The sequence below is a fragment of the Desmodus rotundus genome, chromosome 10, assembly GCF_022682495.2.
Source record: "Desmodus rotundus isolate HL8 chromosome 10, HLdesRot8A.1, whole genome shotgun sequence".
Lineage (NCBI taxonomy): Eukaryota > Metazoa > Chordata > Mammalia > Chiroptera > Phyllostomidae > Desmodus > Desmodus rotundus.
This window is the reverse complement of record NC_071396.1, coordinates 11,351,949-11,375,656: the sequence shown is the minus strand read 5'-3', so window position 1 is coordinate 11,375,656 and position 23,708 is coordinate 11,351,949. Positions and strand designations below refer to the sequence as shown.

The 23,708-nt window shown below is 42.1% G+C and overlaps 1 protein-coding gene across 5 annotated transcripts in view; it reads left to right on the top strand.

The window, feature by feature from the left end:
• Positions 1–23,708, top strand: part of ENAH (ENAH actin regulator) — a 102,347-nt gene that overhangs the window by 2,689 nt on the left and 75,950 nt on the right. For 3 of the 5 annotated variants that reach the window (XM_053912628.2, XM_045184421.2, XM_024575956.3), the window contains one exon: positions 12,864–12,975. The exons of 1 other annotated variant lie outside the window; for it this stretch is intronic. In XM_053912628.2, the coding sequence (XP_053768603.1) occupies positions 12,932–12,975 (44 nt within the window). In that variant the 5' untranslated portion in view covers positions 12,864–12,931. Of the gene's footprint in view, positions 1–12,863; positions 12,976–23,057; positions 23,226–23,708 lie in introns of those variants that run through there. One more of the 5 variants, XM_053912629.2, reaches the window with a different exon arrangement.

Below are 23,708 nucleotides of genomic sequence, written 5' to 3'. Positions count from 1 at the left end.
GTAGGCTGATTTTGAATAATTGAAGAGCAGAAAAGAGGATCAGCGTTTCGCGTTGGAAGGCATTGGATTATTGGGTCTGTGGCTGGTGCAACTTGTGTGTATGCATTTCCTTAGATGCCCGTGAAAGTAGGATGGTCTGATTTGGGGTAAAAGGTTCTTGTGCTCCTTGCAGAAAGCTTGGGGATGTTTTGGTGCTTCACGACAGGGCTTTTCAGGTCATATTCATATTTGACTTAGTCTCAATGGTGTTTTCATGTACTGTAGGCCACCAGTGTTATGCTATTAAAGCGAGTCTATTTTAAAGAGCTATATTAAGGAGTAGTTCTGATGTTTTAAAGGCTGTCCGGAAATAGGCAGGCCTGGGTAGGAATTTCCACTTGAGTTGGTCAGAATTCTGAAGAGAGGATATGATGACCGTGTTGCCGTTTCAGTATTTGGGATGAGATCTCCGAGATGACTTTAATTTTAGGGATAGCATGCCTGCTGTGATGTCATGTAGTAATCCCTGTACAGAAGAGAACAGAACAGAGTAATACTTTACATTCCTGAAACAATCTTAAAGGCATCCTACATAGGTTAAAAGCAGTGGATAACATTACTTCTTAATACTTTGCTTAAAGGTGAGAATTTAAAAAATGAAAAAGTATATTTCATATACAAAATAGTGAGAGGGTTGAGACCCTCCAAACTGGTACTTTTTGTGTAACATTTAATTTTGGGGGGTTCTTATCTTTCATTTATTTAATGTTTCAAAAGGTTTGTGGTTGAGGTAGGTATGCATATATTATTATAGTGTATGCCTTTTAAATGATTGCATTTTCTTTTTTTTTTTTGCATTTTTTATAAGTAAGTGGTTAGTTACTCACTTTTTTGTTTGTTTGCTTGTTTGCTTTTTTTTTTTTTTTTAATAGAGGAACTTGTGTGATCTAAAATAGTTGCATGTAGCCTAGTAGCTAAGCAGAGCTCAGAAGATTTTGTATTGACCTTCTTGGGTCCATATTAAATAGTCCAGGAGACCACTCAGTCCTCGGTGACTTTCTCCTGTAAAAAGGTCGGGGCTGTGAGGTTTTGTCCAAGCCTCTTACCAGCTGGATGACCTGGAGCTATTCACTTTATTTCACTGATTCGTAGTTTAAAATATGTAAAAAAGGGGATAATTCTTTACTGGGTAGTGAGAGTCAAATGGTAATAGAAAGGAAGGTGCTTTGTACACTTGTCATTGTTATACAATTATGCTCCTCCACTTGTTTTGAGGCTTAATTATATAAACCTTTTGGGTAGGGTAGTTTGCTTCACCTATCTGGGCCTTATCTGGTTCAGGGGTGGCACGCAGGCTACGTTTTGCTTACTCACTGGGGTTGGTACTTGCTGCCAGGTTCATACCTAGATGCGTTTCTGGGCTCGGTGGGAAACAGTGCCGTGATGAGCAGTGTTTGACTGGGACACGGGTCCCAGAGGGTGGCCCTAGAGAGGGTTTCTTGGAATGCAGTTATCTGTGACCTCTAGCTTTCTTAATCTTTAGGGTCTAGCCTTCTTAATCTTTAGGTGAGGAAATTGATCATTTCCGTTTCCTTTCTCAGGTATTTTTAGTCCTTGAAATACTTCCTGTGATTTGTTTACCTTCATTTATGGTAGTGGTAAATGTAATAGACATTTTATTAATTTTTTAAAAAAGATTTTATTTTTAGATAGAGGAGAAGGGAGGGAGAGTAACATCAATGTGTGGTTGCCTCTCATGCGCCCCCTACTGGGGACCTGGCCCGCAACCAAGGCATGTGCCTTGACTGGGAACTGAACCAGGGACCCTTTGGTTCTCGGGCCAGTGCTCAATCCACTGAGCCACACCAGCCAGGGCTGTAGTAGACATTTTAGAGTGTGGTACAAGCAGGGCTCAGAAGACGCAGGTTTTATGTGCTGACTCATTAATTGAGCAAACTAGTAAAAATGGAATTCATTCTACTATTTTACAGAACAGTGTGTCAAGGGAGGTAGCCATGAAAGGATACTAGTAGTAGTGTCTGTGTTCCCAGAGGTCTTCATTTATACCTGAGGCTGTTGCATGTGTAATTTGCCCACAGAGGTTTATTTTGGGGGCAGGAGCCAGATTTGCATTTTTTAAATACTGCCATTGCCTTGCATGGAGGCATTGTTTTGCATTGTAGGTATTTATTAAGTGAATAAGTCTTGAATGAGTGTAGATTAATAGAGAGAATTTATCAAAGTTTCTTCATTCTTCAAGGCTTCGGATACCTTGTTAGCCCATTTTGGAATGAGCAAAATAATTAGGAAGGGCTTATGTGGCTGGTGGGGAAGAAACTACATACTGGCTGAGGGTTTTGGTTACTTACCCTCCACACAGCTAAAATCTGTGGCCCGACTGTATAACTTGTAAAACACCAAGTCTTTGTCATGAGTGAAAGAAGTATTTGGAAAAATGTGATTTCAGTTTTTATGTGGTCGAGGAGGGAAAAAGGGTACTTAAACTCTTCCTATACCAACTTAAAGTTGCCCCCCCCCTTTCCCTTTCCTGTCTTTGAAATTGATGGGTAGAATGGAGGGGAGTCAAAGTTGAAAAGGGAGCCTGAGCTGAGACTGTACCTCAGCGGACACTTCCCCTCATAGGGCTTAAGGAGGTTTTCTGGACTAGGACGTCCTCGTCAGGCCCGGGAGGCCGCCCCTGGCTCACCCACCTCCCAGCTCTCTGCATTGTTTCTGCTGTAGCGCCTATGATATTGTTTCCTACTTAACTTGGATCTCTCTGTCCCTCTTCATTGTAAGCTCTTTGAGGGCAGGGGCTGCGATTTTATATTCATAGTACCAGTGACATACTTGGCAAAAAGTGGGTGCTCGTGTAAATTTTTGAGTTTGACCAGAGTGTTCTTTCCCAGAACATGCACTAATAATAACCACCATATTTTTGGGAACACCTGTAATGTTCTAGAAGCTTTACTGTTTACTGAGGGGTGTGAGATAGTATTGGGCATGTAGTAAATGTTAATAAAGTTACTTAAGTCAAGCAGACGAACAAAACCAGCATCCTGGCCACAGGAATAGGTGTAGAATTTGTTTCTTTCTCAAACGAAAGGCTCAGGAGCGGCCAACAAGAGCCCCGTTCAGCTTTGCTGAACTCCAGAGCCCTTCGGAGAGTATCATGTTTCCTTGACTTTCTCCAAACCCTGAATTAATAGGAGGGCCATCATTCTGTTTCTTAGTCTTTTTGGTCATGGAACTTACAAATATTTGTGAGCAGTAAGTTTGTGCATGTCTGTTTAGCTTATTTCTACTCCATGTAATGCCTGCTTTGTTTTGAAATACCAATACTTTTCCCCCCTATTTTTTTGCAGTTATAAATAAAGCTGCTATGAATGTTAACTCGGATAGTTCGTGATACTCATGAAGGAAGCTGTGTTAGTCATCTAGGGGTGCCATAACAAAATACCACCGACTGAGTGGCTTAGACCACAGAAACTTATTTTTCAAAGGTCTGGAGGCTGGAAGTCTGAGATCACCGTGCCAGAATGGTTGGGTTCAGGTAGGGCTCTCTTCACTGGCTTGCAGACTGTCTGCCTGGCTTCCTCCTGGTTGTATCTTGTAATGGGGCTGGGGGCTGGGGGTGGGGGTAGAGAGAGAAGGAAAGAAAGAGAAACAGAAACAGCAGATCTCTCTCCCTCTTCCTATAAGATCACCAGTCCTATCAGATTAGTATCCTACCCTTACGACCTCATTTAACCTTAATTACCTCCTGGAAGCTCTGTCTCTACGTGAAGTCACCTGGTTGCATAGGGCTTCAGCCTAGGAATGGGGTGGGAGGGTCCCTAGCAGAAGATAGGCAGACTTTTTTTTGTCAGTGCACACAGCTTTGCTGGAAGAAGCGAATCTGTGTGATGCTTAGGTGATTTGTAGATGAATGAAGGGGGTAGATTTACCCCAGAGATCGCTTGTATTTTCTCGAAATTTCTGAACGTTGGGAAGCTTCTGCTTGAGAATGATTCCAATAAGTACAATTAGCATGTAACTTCTCCAGAGAATGTCCTGGTGTGAAGGAGTGTGTGCATCTAAGTGTAGAGGTTGCATGGTGGAGGGGGAAGAGTACAGGCTTTGAGGTCCACCTGGGTTTGAACCCTGTTTGGACCTTTTCTAACTGACTTCTGAGTAGGTTATTGTTTTTGAGATTTGAGTTCCTTCTGTAAAACGGTTATAATTTTTGCATTATGGAGTTGGGAAAATTAAATCAGAAATAATATCAAACCCTGACCTAATACTTGGCATATAAAATGGGCTCGATACGAGGAAATCCCCTCCTTCTACGGAAGTCTGACGTCTGAGTTTATGTTAACACTATAAAGAACCATGGAAAACGGTACAGCTGCTTTAGGAACAGTTTGGCAGTTCCTCAGAAACTTAAACACAGAGTCACTGTATGGCCCAGCAGCCCCGCTCCTAGGTCTGGACCCAGGAGAGATGAAAACATGTCCACACGTAAATTTGTTCACAAATATTTATGGCAGCATTATTTATAATAGCCGAAAAATGGAAGCAACTCACAAACGTCCATTGACCGACCAATAGAGAATCAAACCGTGGTCTGTCCCGACAGCAGACTAATATTTGAACATCAAAAGAAAGAAAGTACTACGTCCATGCTACAGCAGGGGCGGAAGCAGGCTCAGTGGAGGAAGTTGGACACCAAAGGCCACGTATCGTATGATTCCATTGATAGGCAGTGTCCAGAACAGGCAAGTACAGAGCGACAGAAAGTAGGTTAGTGGCTGCCAGGGTCTGGGGAGGGGAGGGAGGAATGGGAAGTGAATGTCGTTAGGGGTATGAATGGGGTTTCTTTCTGGGGTGATGAAAATGTTCTGGGATTAAACAGTGGTGATGGTTGCACACCTTGTGACTGTACAGAAACCCCCTGAATTTTATACTTTGAAACGGTGAATTCTAAGGTCTGAATTACATCTCGACTCCCATTGCCCTATCCTTGGATTATTATTTTCACTTACTAACTAGAATGTGTGATACCAGAAGAGGGTCTTGTAGGCTTTACATTGTTCCTGACACTTTCCTTACTTTGGATTAATATTTGAAATTGACATCTTCGTGTTTTCTAAAGAGAGAGGCTGCAGACACACCACTGGGCTCTTCTGTGGGGGGAACCAGGCAGAGGGGGGTGCTGAGGTGGACACACTGTGGTGCTGCCTGAACACGCTTTAGAGAGCTGTGCAGTAGTCCTCTCACAGGGAGCCCTGTTAATGAGTAAGGACGACTGAAGTCACTGATAAAATCAGCAGAGCAAATCCAGCAGAATCTTCAGGAAACTTTGATCTGGGTGGTGAGATTCAGTGATCTCACATACCAAGAAGATTGTGTCTTTGGGGAATGAAGTAGCCTTGATGACGTTTTAAATGGACTGAGCAACTTCCCCAGCGGTGACGGCCTTCCAGAACATTGGGTGTTGGCAGGGAGCGCATCTGCTGAGATGAAGTCAGTACAGAATCCACCTTTGTGCCTCCCAGGCCCTCAGTCTCCTTTTTTCGGTGTCTGCATTTTCTGTGTCAACTTGGTAGGGAAGCTGCTCCCTAAAGAAACCCAGGACGTAAGTGAAATCCAGTGAATGGCTCTTCAGGGCAAATCTCAGCAGAGTCCCGGTTGCTTGTTTTATGGTGCAGTGCAGGGATCCTTCTGTGCAGGTTTTATAAAGATTCATGAAATATTGGTTATATTTAGAGTTGACTTTGTTCTGCAAACTCGATGTCCCTTCCTCTCCTCTCCCCAATTCTCAGTGCTTCGTAGGCTAGTATTGCAAGCAAAATTGTGACTGTTCAATTGTCAGCAATTTAAGATTTATGAATTACAGGCTTTCATTTAAAACTTAGTCATTTTTACTTCTTTGTAGTCTCTTGCATCGTTTTATCTGCAGTATTTTAAGAAAATGAACGAATTACTATTGTCTAAACAAATGTCAGATCTGTTTCTTTTATTTTTCTGTTATTTTTTCTCTTCCATTATAAAGCAGGACAGTTTTTGCATAGATTTTAGAAAGCATGGGAAGTTGAAAGATGTTAAACCAGAATTTTGGATATTTTGATGTATAGCTTTCTAGATTTTTTAATAATGCATATGTGCAGCCATAAATGTGCTTGTATGTGGATATGAGTACGTTTTAAATAAAGGCGAGATCATACTGTGTAGAGGTCAAATTATACTATATTATTTCATAACTGGCCCCTTTCCTCCTAATTCTTGTCTTCAGGTACAGGTCTGTGTAATTTTAAGTAACTAGTATTTTCACTAGGCTTTGGTTAACCTTAATCTACTTAATCTCATAGCAGTACTTTGCCTTTTAAGTACTATTTTTGTTACAGAATCACTGCTGTGGACTTCTTTGGATATATGTCTCTGTGCAGGTATCTGCTATTTATATCTGTGCATATACTCATAGGTCAGGATCAATCCCCAGAGGAACATCAAGCAGCATTTGTGTTTGCCTTTCTCTTCCTCCATCAGGGTCTGTCAGGTCGCCCCCTTTGCCTCTCTCCCCCTGCCCTGCTGCTGCTCAGGTGCTGGCCGGTCCCACCCTGAGCAGTCAGTGTCTCCCCGTTCCGTCTCGTCCTCCGTTTTCCACACAGCGGTGGGTTCCAGTGATCTTAACCCGGACCTCAGATACTGTTATTCCCTTGCTAAAGCCTTCACTGGCATCTCAGTGCTCTTAAGAGTAAAGCCCCAATTAATAAAACCAAGATTAGTAAGGTCCTGCCTGATCTGGCTGTATTCCTAGTTGTGAGCTCAGGCTTCTGTGAGTTCACAATAAGTATTTGAGTGACTAATAAGTGAAATTACCAGACCAAAGGGAATTTTCCAGTTTTTGATACTCATTCCCAAGTGAGCAGCAGTAGATGGGAGTGCCAGTTTCCCTGCATTCTGGCCAGCTCCTGGTGTTATCAGCCTTTTTAATCTTTCCCAATCTGATAGGCAAAAGGTGTTACCCCACGGTATTAATTTGTATTTCTTTGATTACTAGTAGAGTTGAACATTTCTTCATATGTTCATTGGCCATCTTTATTGTGAGTCATCTGTTTATGTGCTTTGTCTGTTTCCCAGTGGGATGTTTAGTTTTTCTCGTAGTGATTTATAATGTACTTAATAAGTGCAGATGTTGTCTATTGTGGTATAACCACTCAAAACCTGGTAAAACATGTATGAGTTGTTGGGGGCAGTTCTGCTGGTCTCGCCTGCTCTCATCCATGTTTTGTTCCTTGGTTGGGTGCGTGTGGTGTGTCTTTCTGCCTGTCTCCTACTCAGTAATAGCAGCCTACCATGAGGTCATGCCTCACTGCCCAAGCTCTTACCAAACCCCTGTCTGCAGCTGGCCCGTTATGTCGTCTTGGCTAAAGCTAGTCACATGATCTCTGTGGGAGGAGATACACCGGGATGTATCCACAGGTGTGTGGTTCATTGGGGGCACGACGTAAAATCTGCCACGATATCTGTCGCTGGTCTTTTTGTTTGTTTTGGTATCGAAGTTTTAAAATCTCATGTCAGAGCTGTCGGTCCCTGTCTGTACAGCTCTGCCTTTGATGTCTTGCTTTCTCCGACGTAAAATTATGTATGTATTCACTTACATTTTCTTCTGTTAAGTGTTATGGTTTCATTTATGTTTAAATTTAAGCCACTTGAAATTTATTTCGGGGGAAGATGGGAGGTTGCTATTTAAGTATCAGGCACTTGTCAGCATCATTTGTTCGGTTATCCGTGCTTCCCCATTGATGTGGAATGCAGCACTCCCCGGTGCCGAATGCCTACTCTTGGTCCTGGCGCTGGCCTCATTAGTTATCTCATTCTCTGCCAATACCGCACTCTTTTAATTACTCAGGATAATTTTTTAACACCTAGTAAGGGGCGTGACTGTTGGCTTTCTTATCTTTCAAAACTTTATTTGCTATTTCATTTCATATGTTCTTTTAGGTTAGTTGTAGAGGCATTTTTATCAATTAGAACAAGTAAAGATGAAATAGAAAAGAAATTACACCCCTAACCTGTTGGAGTTTTAATTAGAATTGTGGTAAACTAATGGATTAATTGGGTGGAGAGGGAACCCACCCTTTTGTAATACCGAGTTTTCCATTCCTTTTTCTCTCCATATATTCGGATTTTTAAAAATTTCATCTTTAGTAAAGTGCAGCAACACATTAGTTTCTAGTTTAATAAGTTTGATAAGGCCATTTTTAAAAAGTCCTTACATATTTAAAAATTAAACTTACAACATTTTTACTATAAATCCACCTGTTCTCACATTTTTTTTTGGTGTTAATGTCACTGAAAATGCACGTGCTTGTGTTTTAGAGTTTGTCTTTTGTTAATAAAGTTAATTCCAACGCTGGCATTTTTATTCCTCAGTTTTCTTACATTTTGAAATAATAATAGATAACAGTTACTGAGTGCTTATTGCCTGAAAAACTTTACATATTAGCTATTTAATACTCCTAACAATGTAGAAGTGGGAACTGTTGGTGCCCCCATCTAGTAAGCGAGGAAACTGAGGCACAGAGGGTTAAAGGACTTGCCCCAGGACCACCAGCTAGTAGACATTGGTTCATTCCAGCCCAGCACGCCCTAGGGCACGGGTGGCAAACACAAGGCCGGTGGGCTGAATCCGGCCCTCCACCTTGTTTTATCCAGCCCAGCACCTTGCTTCTACCCGGCAGCAGCGCAGAGCTCTGGCTTAACTGTTAAGGAGTAGTTACATCTATACGGTCCTAAAATTACATTCGGCCCTTTGAAGGCAACTAACTGCCAGGCTGATGTGGCCCCCAGTGAAAGTGAGTTTGACAGCCCCGCCGTAGGGCCTCTGCAGTGGTTAACTTTTATGAACTGAGGTGCATATTTGAATTCTCTCAATGTTGATGTATGAGCAAATAATTTATTTTTCTTTGTGATTTCATCATATCAAGGTTCTTTGTTTTCTGAAAATAATTAGTAGAAGAACAAGGTTGTGTAGAATGAATTGACCTAGAAGAGGAGAAACATTTCGAAGATAGCAGGGGTAGGGAGAAAAGGCTTTATTTAAAAAAAAAAGGTTTAATCTTGAAAAATGAAACAATATTATAAAAACATTCATGTTAGGGTTGCAACTATGTGTTCAATTCTCAGAATGGAATAAGAATAAATCAAATGTCGGTTGCTTTTTTTCTATAATTTTTCTTAAGAAATTGTAAGATGGCATGAAACCATCTTCCACGTTACAAGCGACTTTTCCAGTGTGATTCCGTAGAAGGTCAGTTTTGCCGAAAGGTCAGGGCTTTGTAGGGTCTTCCTTTAGAGGGTTTTCTTCTGACTTCTGTTACCTCACCTTTATTAGCCTTCTCCAAGTATTAACTGGTTGTACGTGAGAGTGTTTTCAGCTCCAGGTGACAGACTTAAGGTGCATAAACATTAAGAAGCTTTCCTATCTCATACATACAACTGGAGTCCAGAGGAGTGGGCTCCTCCTGCATTCAGTGGCTCGCTGATGTCATTGAGAACCCAGGTACATTTGCCATCTTTATTGTCCACTGCATCTACACCAGTAGGAAGCAGGCTATGGGGTTTCTGGGCCTCACATGCAGACCCAGAAATTCTTTGAGGAAGGAGGACCATTCCTTCCGGGGTTCCTTGTCCTTTCCCTTTAAGGTACAATTGACATACAGCCAAGTGTGTACTTCATAAGTGTACACACAGCCTGATGAACTTTACCGTGTATACATACCTGTGTAGCCACCAAGCACGTCAGGATGCAGAACATACTTATTACCCCATTAAGTTCTCTGACGTTCCTTCCTAATCAATGTCCCTCTCCAACCTCCATTTTTGTTGGTGGCTTTGCCAGGGCTTGGCAACAGTTCTCATCATTTTCAGTGACTTCATAAAGGCCTGCTTTTGGGGAGGCTTACACTTTGTACATGATTTGCGCTGTGTTGCTTTGTAACTGAAGCAGCTGCTGGTCTTTGAGAGACTGACGGGGTAAGGGTGAAGTGGACCCATAGAGGTTAATGCTCCCTGGGGGGAGGGATGTTTGCTAGGGACTAATTTTATAAATGGTTAATTCTTTAGTGGGTATTTTGGTGTCAGGATTACCTTTGCTGCCCTGGGCAATCTGGGAATTTGGGGAAGTTGGGCAGTGAGTTGTGTGAAGACCCCTGAACCTATGTTGTCCTGCATTAATTTTCACATGTGTGTTCTGGATTCTCTGATTTATTGCATTGATCTGTTACCCCATCCCCTGTTAACCTGTGCAGCAGTCCAGGCTTTCCAAAATTCAGATTTGATCAGCTGATCTCATGTCAGACACACGTCAGTGGCTTCCCATTGCCCTTAGAATGATCCTGGCCTACTTCCCACTTGGTTGTTTTTGCTTTGTGATTCCAAGATTAGTAAAATGGCCCAATAAGATAAATCCTCAGAACCACTTATAAAAAAGTAAGGACATGTATAGACATAAACTATTCCTTTAAGCTTACAGTTTAGTGGGGGAGGAGCTGTGAATCAATTCACTAGAGCTGAATACACGCTATCACGAGGGTAGAGACTATTTCATCTGTTTTTGTTGGATCCCTTTGCTAAATAACGTCAGCTGCAAATAGTTAAACTTTTCCCTAGTACGTATATAACGTGGCAGATTGCCAAGGCTATTTTGTATTGCTTTAGAAACAAGCATTTTGGTCTATTCGTCTGTTATTTTGTTCAAGTCATCTACTTTAAGGGAAATCCCCCTCAATACCATCTCTTTATATTTCTCTGGATATGAAAGTTTTTCAAGGTGTTTTTTCATTTTGGGCAGAGATGGTCAAGCTTAATAGAATCATGATTGGTTTCAAAGTTGTTCTACTATTTACTGGCTGTCCCAGATTTCAGTTTCTTTCTCTGCAAAATGGGATTAATAACCCGTGGCCTGGAGCTGCAGTTTGCCGTAATGCATTTGGAGGATTTATGGGTTTATGGAAATGCAGTTCAAGCTCCTGAATGTTCTTTTGCCTTTTCTCTTTAACTTTTAACGTAAACGACTTCTTTTTCTGTTTTTAGGCATTCTACAGAATAAAATACCTAGGAATAAATTTAACCAAGGAGGTGAAAGACTTGCATACTGAAAATTGTAAAATATTGCAGAAATAAATTAAAACCTAAATAATGGAAAAGACCTTTTGCGGTCGTGGATTAGACAACTTGAAAAGTGATGCACACATTCAGTACAATCTTTGTCAAAATCCCAATGGCATTGTGTTTTTTTCAGACTAGAAGAACCCATTCTAAAATTCATAGAGAATTTCAAGGGACTTGGAATAGCCAAAATAATTTTTAAAAAGAACAAAGTTGGAAGACTCACATTTTCTGATTTCAAAACTTATTTCAAAGCTGTAGTAATCAAGAGTGTGGTCATGGCGTAAGTACAGCCCTATAGGGCCAGTGGAACAGAACAGAGAACCTGGAAGGAATCTCCCCCCTGTGTGGTCACTTGATATTTGACAAGGGTTCCAAGACTGTCCAGTGGGGAAGGGATAATATTTTCAACAGAGGATGCTGGGAAAACTGGATATTCCTAGTTCCTTTGAACGAGAGTGTATAGTATTGCATTTTCCCCCTGAAATATGAATGCCGACCTCTGCATCCCAGTTTCTCAGCCTTGGTTGGCACTATTGGTATTGGGACTGGGGGATTCTGTGCTGTGGGGCTGTCCCGGGCCTTGTAGGATGTTTAGTGTCTCAGGCCTCGACTTACCAGATGCTCGTAGCCCATCCCTAGCCTTTCCCCCAGCAGTGACAACCATTTAAATATTTTACGTTGAAATGAAAAAAGACAACACTCGTGCTATTTCCTGCTTTTATTACAAAAGATACCTGTTTGGTTACTTAGACGTTAGCCTGGTAACCCAGCCGCAGTTTATAGACAGTGTTTCAGAGAAGAGAATCTACCCTGAAAAAGCAGTTGATGAAAGCCCATTTTTACGTGAAGATAAAAAATACATGTATATATACATATATATGTCAGTTTTCAAATTTTAATGTAAGTGAAATGAAAAAAAACCCCACTTTCAAAGAAATTGTTGTATTTCATTATTAGTTTCATGCAAGTATTTAAAATATACTTAACTCATTGTTTTTAAAGATATTTTCATTATTAACTTTTGTGTCCCAAAGAGCTGATAGACTTTCCCCACTGACCCAGAGGGCCCAGTACCTGAAGATCCAATACCTGCCTGGCACAGGGCACAAGTCCTTGGCTACAGATTGCAGTGTCTCTGAGGCTAATCTTTGGGTAACCCTTGGTCACGATGGGTACATGTGTAGAGGGCTAGCCAATTATGTATGACAACTTTTAAAATCCTCTATTCATGTAAAATAAGTAGATGTTTGATAAGTAACAGCTCTTGCTTGTTGCTCATTTAAAGACAGGCCAGCCGAATTGGGACGGGCTTCATGTAAGTCATTCCATTTAATGGATTGGAATAAGCCATGAGATTGGTGTCATCGGTACTTTTACAGGGGGCGGAAACGAGGCTTAGAATGCTTAAGTAAGTGACTCGGCTAAAGCCACATGGTTGGTAAATGACGCCGAGGTTCAAATCAAGTCCTGCCTAATTCCAGAGACCTTGGTCTTAATACTTTATTTGGCCTCTAATTGTTTTACCTTTCGATGCTGCTTCTCAAATGCCCTTTTCCATCCTTAAGATCGCATCCAATACTGTCTCACCTCGCATCTTGGAGTTTGCATAGGAAGTAGTGGGAAATGCTGCAGATGGGGCTGGATTGTATAAGGCTTGGGATGACAGCTAAATGAATGAAACTTAATGTGCTACATACTTCTATACACTATTCTTCTAACCCTTACAGCTACTCTGCAGGCTAGGTATCATCCTCATTAATGCCCTTGCTGCTGGAGAATTCGAGGCTAGTGAGTGATGGAACCTGGACCTGAACCCTGCATTGTCTCACTTGCATACCTGTAAGTGCTTTACCCTGTGTCTTCCAATGATTTGAACTTTTCTGATAGACTAATAACTTCCAGTTCTGTGGGCTCTGGGGGCCAGCGTGGGATTGTGTTGCAGAGTGCTTGAAACCCTGTGATCACCAAAGATGCCAGCCTTTCCATGTGTTATATTTCAAGTATATGTACCTGCTGTTATGGTAATGTGCAGATTAATTTAAAAGCTAGTAAATTCAAAGTGTGTTTGAAGTCACATTTTCTCAGACAACATGTGTTAGAAGTAGAAATGAATGAATTTAAAGGGCCTTCTCATTTTCCAGAAGGTTGAGAACCACTATTGTAAATTGATTTTCTCTGTAGTTAATCTGTTTCTTAGGTGGGGCTTGGCAACCATTTAACTTTCTCAAAAGAAAGGGGGAAATCTCACAGCAATGAAAGTATTTAAAGCTATGGCAAGAATCACTGCAAACTTTTTTTTTCCCTTTAGATGAAGTATATTTCTGTTTAAAAAAAAATTTTGTGAAATGTTACTAGTTACCTATATAGGCAACCCACAAAAATAGTTCAAGTAAATTTTAAGTGGGAGAAAATTTTAATTATTAGGGAATTATGGCCCTTGCCTATAAATTAAGATTTTTAGAAAATTAGCTGAAAGGATCAAATTATTTCTCTTTGGAGTTATGAAACAAAAGATGTGCTATGCTATCACATAGGATTTTTAAAAAACCAGCTCATGAAGATGATGCTTTTAAAAGAAATGTGTCCAAAATTGAGTAGCAATTTTTTGCTAGTACATAGAGAAACATTGAGAGCGAAGGCATAGTGGATAAATTCACATTGTAAATAGGCTGGAATTGGGGCTTGTGATTTTACAGAAATTATATCATTAGACTTTTGATGTTAGGGTTAGTCTATGCAAATTTGTTTTTGCATATTTTCTCAGCCTCAATGGGGTTAATTGTGGCCTGGCAAATCAAGAAAAGGAGTTCTGTGCTGTTTCAGGCTGCAGAATCCGGTTGCTATGCAACAAACATTGTCAGTCAGTATAGGGTATAGTAAATTGGTATTCTGTGTCCCTTTTCACCACATGCTCATTTTGTAATCCGCAGAGAAGTGGTTTCGGGCTATTTTGCAAGGTTTTATTTTAAAACAGGCATTTAAAATTTTTTGTTGCTTGCTGTAATTGGTTACACTTAAGGTCTGGGAAGCCTTTCTGTTCTGATGTAGAAGGTGCCCTAAAATGCTTGTGTTCAGAGAAAGGGGTTTTATAGATCTGTTCCCAGGTTGTTTTGGGTTAGAGCACTAATTTTATTTTGTTACTGTGACAGGGGTGATACTGCCAGATCCAATGAGTAAGTTTTTGTTTGAAAATTCAAGTTAGATAATGTGAACCTCAGAGAGCACCATATTCCCTTTGAAATTTACTTAGAAAAGTATGGACCCAGTATTCCCTAATTGATGAAGATTATTTTTGTAGAGTCTTATGTGCAGTCTGATCATTTACTTTCTTCCACGAGAACTTAAAATGTTTTAGTAGCAGATGGGTGATGTACGTAACACAGAATTTACTACTTTAACCATTTTTAAGTGTCGAATTCCATGGCATCAAGGACGTTACGTTGTTGAGCACCCGTTATCTCTGTCCATCTGCAGAACTGAGTAATAGCCTTTTGCATCTATTCAGTAACACAGCCCAGGCTGTCTTCTAAATGCTTTAGATAAATTAGCTCATCCGATCTTCCTAACAATCTTATAAGGTAAGTACTTTCGTTATGTTCCAAACAAGAAGGCTGAGAGGAACACACACCAGTCACATGAGCGGAATCAGAATTCTTGGCCTCTGTGTTATGTTGTTCTCTTTTGGAATTACTTATTCTGTTTAGTGGTAAGAGCAGAGACTTAAAATATATGTGTATTTTGTAGCTTTGTCAAGTAAAGGTAACACATTTCAACTGTGTTTTGAACTTTAAATGAATTTAGTTTGGCCATAAGTCCCTGCAATATTTTAGACATTTTTCTAAATATTTTAAAAGGATACAGTTGGTATTTTATATTATGGTTAATTGTATATGACATGATGGGCATTGTGGTTCATCATATAGAAAGGATTTAACTCTCCTTTTCAGTTTGTTTCTGGGCCATTTTCCATGCTAGTCCTTCCAGTAGAGTGTACAGAGAATGCAAATTATTTTCTGGTAGTGTAATAGAAATATACAGGAAGGCACCTTGTTATTGGAGAATTGTAATGGGATGCCATTGGAAGTCTAAAGCCAGTTGGCATTGGATCATCTGCTTAATATTTTCTAAATTCATGCTTTTCTTTTTCATGGGTAATTTGGAGTAAATTGTAGTAATGACAACCTGAAGTAAAGAGCAGTAGGCAGGACTGAAAGGGAAAAGAAAGCAGTACAAGGTATCATTTGAACTTGCAGTTAATGCAAAGGGATGGTTTGTTTGCTTGCTAGCTCTGCTTTCTTTCTGGTAGGCACTAGATTTCTAGTCCCATTTTTAACTAAAGAACTCCCCCCTGCCCCCATATTCTGGTACATCTTCTACCTTGAGAACCCTGGACCTTGATCTTCTCTGAATTTATATGTTCACGTCTTGCGCAACCAGAGTAACTCCATAGTCATTTTGCTTTTCATTTCTCTTCACAGTTGCACCGTCTTAAGAAGACATTTCCTCCTTTTATTTTTATGTATTTACATATGCATTTGATTATATCCTGTGCATTTTTTGCCTTGTTCACATGATATGCTTTGCATTTTCTGTGCTTTTAAAAAACTGCTCAGAATTTTATTAGTTGCATATTTCACTGTAATTTACCTATTTTGTTTTAAATGGCTATTTACATGGTTTAAAGTGATTTTGTATAATGAGTAATGCTTTCATGAACCCAAAGGGTTTTTTCCCCCCTCCTAATTGCAGACTAATTCCTTTAGATTTCCAGAAATAGTATTAGATCTCTGAAGAAATAGAAACAGTTTTAAAAGCTCTTGAATCATATTGCCAAATGCTTTCCAAAAGTGTTGTACCAGTTTTCATGCCAGCTAGCAAATATTCGGAGTGTCTATTTCACCACAACCAGTAGCAGCAGAGCATGTTTTGATGTTAACCTTTCAATCTAAGAATTGACTGATGGCTCTGCTGGATTTTCAGCCTGAATTACACCTAGAATCAAAATTGAGCTTTTTAAGTTCTGTTTTGGTGCAGCCACTACCCAGGTAAGGTTTCATTTAACATCTTTTGGGTGCATGAAGTCACTTTTTTGCTCTTCAGCCCCCTCTTAATTATTTTGATAAGTTGCGTGGTGTATGGGACAAAGTAGTGTGCGTTTTAGGTGACATTCCCCTTGAACGCTGGGGCAGATGAGGCTCGGCTCCCTCCTTCAGCCTGCCTGTGGGCTCTGTGTGGTGGGGATGGTGCCCAAAGCCTGGTGCAGCAGCTACCTTGTCCAGGGGCTGCTTCTCACAGGTAGCCTGAGTCACTGTGACTTCTGTGGCGAGAAAATGATGAACAATTCTGGGGATAAAGTGCCTTTTCCCTAAAAACTGGTTATAGAACTTAGAAGTACTGAGTTCTGATAGAACTCTTTCCCCCCGAACAGGAGAAAGGTCCGGGGAAAGCATTCCTGGGAGTTGATGATGTGGCCCATGCTAGCATCCAGCACGGTTTGCCATCCTGGCCTTGGACCTCTGGGACTAAGTGATTTTTAGGCTCTCTTGGTTCTCTCCCTCTTATCTCATCGTCTGCATCTCTTGGTCCTTTCCTCCCTTTTCTCCTCCCCCCAGTCTTATTCAGCCCCTGGGCTTTACCCCACTGTGTGCTACTGATTCCCAGACTTGAGTGTCAGGCCAACTTTCTCTTGTCAGCTCCAGATAATAAGCTGACAACTCAGTTCCTTTGACCTAACTAGTAGGCCCCTTAAATACCGTGTTTCCAAACCAGAGTGTGTAGTATGTTCATACAAATATGTAGTTACCAATAAATAGGTATTTCGGTGAGGGAAATTTTTCCTAAAATTAACATATAAAAATAAAAATAACATATAAGGGGCTAAATTATCCATAATATCAAAATAAGACTTGTAATATTGAAATAAATGTCCTCTGTTCTCATTCTGGAAGCCCTAGACCCCCTCATTTTTCTTTAGGTAGGGCTCAAGGAGGCACTTAATTTCCTTCTGAGTACAAACACCAGTGTCAAAGGATGTCACTCACGCGATCTTTCGTACGTTCCTTGCCTGCCCCGTTGAATACCGTTGCCTTCTCTCAGCTTAGTGTTCCGCACGCCACCCGACAGACAGTAACCTTCCTACTCAGCAGCGCGGTTGTGGCGGCGGCGTGGGTTTTGTAGAGCGCCGTATGGATTTGACTATGGCCGTGCTTTTGCCTCTATAAAAGTAAGCGGGAAGTAGAAGCAATGCAGTGTTAACAGCAGTTGAGATAAACGTACAGGTCTCCAGGTATTCCGAAAGGGGTAAATCTTCGGACTCAGTGGGGCTGGGCCCTGTTGGATGTAAGCTAGTTGTCCATGTCTGTCCATCAGACAAGTGATTTTGTTGACACTGACGGAAACTGAAGTTAGCTTAAGAAGGACGATAGGACAGCTTGCAGAACCAGGGCTACTGGACCCAGGGCAGCTGCAGTCAGGTATTGGGGACAGTGACAGAGCAGCCCTTCTGGTGGACTAGGAGTAACTCTCTTACCTTTGCTTGGCTCTGGTCTTTGCCACTACAGTCTTTCTTCATGGTTTCTCCAGCTTCCCATTGTTCCAGCTTTGTAGATTGTTGTCAAAGAATGCTTTCTCTAATCCTCGGGTAGAAAAATCCTGGATTAAGACTGGCGACCAGGCCTGCTTAGGTCCTTGTCCCTTCTTCAATGCGGGTGGGGTACTGTGGTGAGCACCAGTGCATAGTGGAGAATGAACACTTCTCTGACGTGAGAGAAGGAATCTTGGCAACATGTACTCATTACGATGGTCACCTGCAAAGGACCACAGCGAAATGACATCACGTGTAGAAAATACAGGAACCGTGTCTAAAAGGTGAAGTCTTACGATGGAAGAAGTGGAAGATTAATATTTCAGGGATCTGTTAGATTTACAGGAATATAGAGCTTGTTGAGGAATGTAACTTGTAACACGTTTTTTCATTTATAATAATAGTCTGGACTCCAATTTTATACTAAGAAAAAAATTAAGGACAGTTGGTAAGATAACATTTAGTTTATTGTGAAGTCTCTGAGCAGTTAAAAAAAAATCACTCCTGTCCACTAAATATTGCTTTAGATAAGCCAAGAAAACTAGAATTTGACGTGAGATTTAGAAAATTAATTTTACCTGTATTTTATATTTACTTTGTCTTGCTTAAAGTGGTTGCTTGTATCTTAGTTTTAAAACTGAACATCCATCTCCCAACTAGGGATTTTGTACCTGACTCTTGGAATGAAAACTCACTTCTAAATTAAGACTACTGCTCAGTCAGCTCTTACTTGTGCCGTCCCAAGCTTTTCAAGACTGGGTCGTGTGTAAGAGGAGGCATGTGGGATTCCAAGTCAGCATGTTCCAGGTCCACGTTGTCGACCATAGTAGCCCACCATCAGGTGTCAGACTGAGGGGGGAGCCACTCCACATCCCACCAGCTCGGCAGGCACGTTCTCCTTAGCTTCCCACCTATTAGGTGATACAGTGATGTGTAGACCAAGTAAGATTGGCCTGGGAAGAAGGGACCCTGTGACAGGCATCCCAAGTATCAGGATCCTGGGTATGTCCCCTCGAAGGGACCTTAATGTTGGCTTCTTTGTCCCCTGCAGTTAAGATGTTGAGGAAACATCGTATGTTGAGAAATGTTGAGGAAAACAGAGCATCCATTCATGGTTGAGATTAGATTGTTTCACCTCCACCAAATTATGAAGATTTTAACATTTAAAGTTTCAGAGTCCAGAGTGCTAACCATTACATGATGGAACCCCTGAAGTTTCTGTGTTTTCCAAGGCGTTTGTTAATGGAATTATCCTTGCACTTTGGATTTACAGGTGAAATTGGAGGGTTTTTTTTTTTTTTTTTTTTAGGATTTTATTTATTTTTAGAGAGGGGAAGGGAAGGAGAAAGAGAGGGAGAGAAACATCAATGTGTGGTTGCCTCTCACATGGGGACCTGGCCTGCAACCCAGGCATGTGCCCTGGGAATCGAACCAGCGACCCTGGTTTGCAGCCTGTGCTCACTCCACGGAGCCACTCCACCAGGGCGAAGTTGAGGGGTTTGATTGCTGATAAGAAGACTTGTTATTTTCTTTCTTCTTTTTTCAGTTACCAGTTAATATTAGTGATTTTTAGAATAGCTAATCAACCCAAAAGGATTAACCTGAGAGCCTTTGGGGAATGAATTTACTGGAAAAAATAGTTTTGAAAAAGTGAAAAGGTCGTATTTACTTTGCTAATTATAGACAAAATATACACAATAGGGCAACTGAATATAAAATCTAAGCACAAGAAACATAGCATATACCTCTAAAAAACAGATAGGAAAAAAGTCTTTGTTTTATCCTGTTCCTTTCTCTCAGCCTACTTCTTAGAGGTCTCTCAAGTCCACAATAAGAACTCTGGTGTCTTAAAAAGTCCTTGGCTTCTTTTCTGTGGGGTTTTAGTGTAGTCCAGACTCTTCCTTGCAGTGCAGAAGTTCTGCTACGTCTAAAACCTTAACTTGCCATTTTGTTTGCTTCGAGTAGAGGAGGCTTCTGTAAACTGGGGGTGTGTGTTGGGGATTTCTCTTTAGAATAGTTCCTTTTTCTTTTTTTCTGGTTGGTGGTTTTTTTCCTTTTGAAAGTCACCCTTTGAGTTACTTTAAGGACTAGGTTACTCTCTATGGTCCCTCCCCCTCCAGCCTTTTCCCGTTAGCTGTCCTGCCTCTGTAGTTACGTCATTCTGCCATCATTTTGGGGACATTTCATACAACTTAGACATTTTAGCAGCTTCATTGAGGTATTATCGACATACAGTGAATCACATGTTGAGAGTGTAGAGTTGGGTCAGTTTTGACAGGCATGTACCTATGATGTCATCACCACAGTCAAGTTAGCGAGCATATCCACCACCCCCAATTTAAAAATTAAAAATGTATCAACAAAAATCTCGAAATAGGGGGGGAAAGGTAGTCACCCATAAGCCATAGCACTTATCTGCGTAGCCTTTGGTGTGCTTTTTCATTTAACACACTACTATGAACATTTTCCCATGTCGTTACATGGTCTTAATAATAGGCAAGACTTTTTCAAGAGTTGAACAATGACATGTTAAAAACACCCTCTTTACACATCTAACATGATAATACACAGAATGTTCCATGTTGGGGGTAGAAACAGGTTTTCAGTTGCCTTTGAAGTGAGAGATTTGGAGAAGGAAACAAGGAGAGAGTAGAAGCAAGCGTAAGTGGTTCTGAATGGTTCCCTCTCTTGCACAACAAATACTCCAGTTTCCCAAACACTCCCAGCCGTCTCCAAGGGCTGCGAGAGTAGTGCTTTGACAGGGAGGACAGGTATATGGCGTGGAGAGTATGTTCGCTTAAAGTGAAGCAGGGGCTGCGCGCTGAGGTGTGTGGCAAAGGGGAGTGCCTAGCTGGGGCATGCTCAGCTGTTAAAGGCCCATGTGGCATATGGGGAGAGTGCGAATTTTAGGAAAAACCAATGACCTGGGTAGGTGGAGTGACAGGATCCTCGTGGTCTACATGTAAAATAATCTTCATGGTGGATTAAGAGGTAGGTTTACTTATTTTTACACATGCGCATTTCTTTTTATCTGGCTTCCTTGAGATTGTTGACATAGAACGTGTGAGTTTAAAGTGCGCAATGTGATGACTTGATACATGCATATATTGTGAAGTGACCACAGTAAGGCTAGTTAACACCTTGATCCTGTTACATAGTTTCTTTTTTGCGTGTGTAGTGAGACTAAGATCTGCTCTGTTAACGACTCTTAAGGACACAAGAATGCTGTGAGTTCTAGCCGCCATGCTGGACCTCAGAGCCCTGGGACTCCTCCACCTCCAGCTGATAGTAGCGGCTTTGTCCTCTCGGACCACGTGTCCCAGTTCCCCTCCCCAGCCCCTGGCAACCGCTGTTCTATCCTCTGTTTCTGTGAGTTCGGCTTTTTTAGATTCTACCTTATTTGTCTTTCTCTGTCTGATGTATTCCACTTAGCATAATTCCAAGAATAGGTTTAAAGAGGATTCTTGTGGCCATCCTGAATGGGTCAGGAGAGTGGTAAGTGTGATGAGAATGGTGGCGGGGACAAGTTCAGGTCCTTGGTGGGAACAGGAGGAAATGTTGGGGAGGAATTTTTTTGGATAAAGCAGCACCGCCAGAGCAAGGCGTTAGCGTGTGTAAGATGCAAGGCCCTGAGGTGTGCATGGCGGCCCTGGTGTTCTGGGCTTTGCCCATAGGCAGGGTGATGGCACTGTCACCCCTCAAAGGAAGGTTTTTGGCAGGTTGAAATGGGGCGAGGATTTTCTGGAGAAGATTTGTTAATTTAGGATACATTTTATTGTTTATCGATAGTACAAGACTGCAAAGAAGTGGATTTTGAAAGATTATAAAGGATTGCCTCCACCTTTAAGGAGCTTGTGATATGCTGGTTTGAATGGAACAGGCTTTCGGAAACTTAGAGCTGATAAAAGCAGTGGGCTGAGGCCGAGGCTCCCAATTTGGCGATAGTGTGGAAGCAAGAATGAACCAGGTACCCCAAGTTGCATGGTAAAGGAGGAGACTTCTAATAGAGCCTAGGACTCTCCTGGTGGCTAATAGGAGAAGCCAGTAATAATTGCACTGGAAAAGCTCTCAGAGATACTAGAGCATATCACACCTTAACTTCAGGGGTTCCCAGCCTTTGTGTGGTAGGAGTTCAGCATGTGTCTTTTCTGTGGGAACTGTGTTCTTGGGAGGGCTGATTAGGTCCTCAAACTCAGACCATCTAGTGTGTCTGTGTCCTTGGAGTATTTACTACACTCTCAGGTTAAACTATATGACACGATGGTCAAAAACCATCAGATAGGGGCAGCTTAACACGGGTCAACCCAGTACGCTTACTTATCACCAGACGTTTTTGATGCCTGTAATTTATTTGTCTCCCTGACAAACACTGAGCTGCAAAACTGGCCTGCTGGCTGTGTCTTACAAACACTTCTCTGGGACCATCTGTTCAGAGTTTCAACGTGGGACCCCCAAGATCGGAGGGTCCCCCTGCCCCGATGTTGCTCCCTCATCTGCTTTGGGAATAGAGGTTCTCCTTGTGTCGGGGTTTTGATGGGTCTTCTCTCTAGTAGGCACCCCCTCTTCCTCTGTCCCCAAAATAAGTTGGAGGGGAAGAGGACAGAGGAGGAGTGTTTGGGGTGGTATTCTTCAGACTGTGGGCCTTTCACTGCACTTACTGAAATTGGAGAAAGAACGGGACATATCAGGATGCCTCGCATGTGGTACGGCGGGCATTGCCCCGTGAAGCTGCTCCAGTGGTCTGTGGGGCTGTGTGTGCGGGGCTGCAGTGTGGTTACCACTGGCCTCAAAAGTCGGACCGGTGCTGTTTTGGGAGATGAACTGATGTTGGTTGGCCATCTCGGAGATCTAGCACATGCCATTTTGGGGGTCCTGGGACTCCTTAACCTTCTACCTTTCTCCTCTGGGCAGGGAAAACAGGCCTTCTCTCCCTTCACTGGTCCACCAGGCTCCTCAACACCCTGCCTCATGTTAGTCTGTCTGTTTTTCTCCGTTCCCTGCTGTGTAATGAAATGCACTTTAGCACAAGGACAGAATTCTTTGGGGGTCTTTTTTTCAAGGCGTTGCCTCAGTTGCTGGTATAAAGGCAGTTAAGGTACAGAGGTGCCTTTCTTTTTCATTTCCGTGTTGTGACTAGAACATACAACTTCCCAAGTTGGGTTTCTGTGCAGAAGTCACTGAGGGTTCATCTGTGAGTCAGAGGTAAACAAGATAGAACAGTGGTTCACATTTAGCAGGCACTCAATAAATATTGTGGGCTGACTGAATGAATGAGCGGAGACAGTCCCGGGCACTTGTCTAGGGTCAGTGAACTGCTCATTCGGGAATGATGAAGCAGAAGTGACGGTGGGACCAGAGCTGGTTATGGTCCCGTTTCTGTGCTGTACTCGTCCTATCTCAGGAGGGGAGCAGTAAGGGGGAAGGAATCCCACGTCGGCAGCTGGCTGATTAAAAGCAGTCCCTGTGGCCAGTTGAGAATTTGGATGGTTGTTCTTTTTAAAGGGAGGTGAGTAGGCCTTTCATGAGAGCTGCTGGCCCACAGCCCACTTTTCCTCTCTCCCCAGTTATCGGACAGGTTGATGGTTAAGACGGCCGGATTGCCGGGTTGTGGGGGTGGGCGTCACTTTCCTCCAGGGGGTGTTTGGCTGAGAATGGAGACGACTCTGGCAGGGGCAACAGCTGCTGAGCAGTCTGGTTGGGGATTAGGTGCAAGTCGGCTTGTGGTAGAAGTCTGCCCGCCCCCTGGTTCTTGAGCTTACGGTCCTGGGCCTCAAGGATAAGTGCTTCCCTGCTCAGTCCAGTTTTGTTCACTTTGTTCTGGCTGGTAATGTTTCCAACTGATCCCCTTTCTCTTTTTAGGGAGCTTCCTTGAAAGAGATTTGACAGCTGCTCTGAGCAAATGAAAAATGTTGCTTCTGTCTTCCCTTAGTTTTTGCCCAGGATGTAATTACAAGTTGGGGGTGGCAGAATGTTTGAGTTCAAAAAGTAG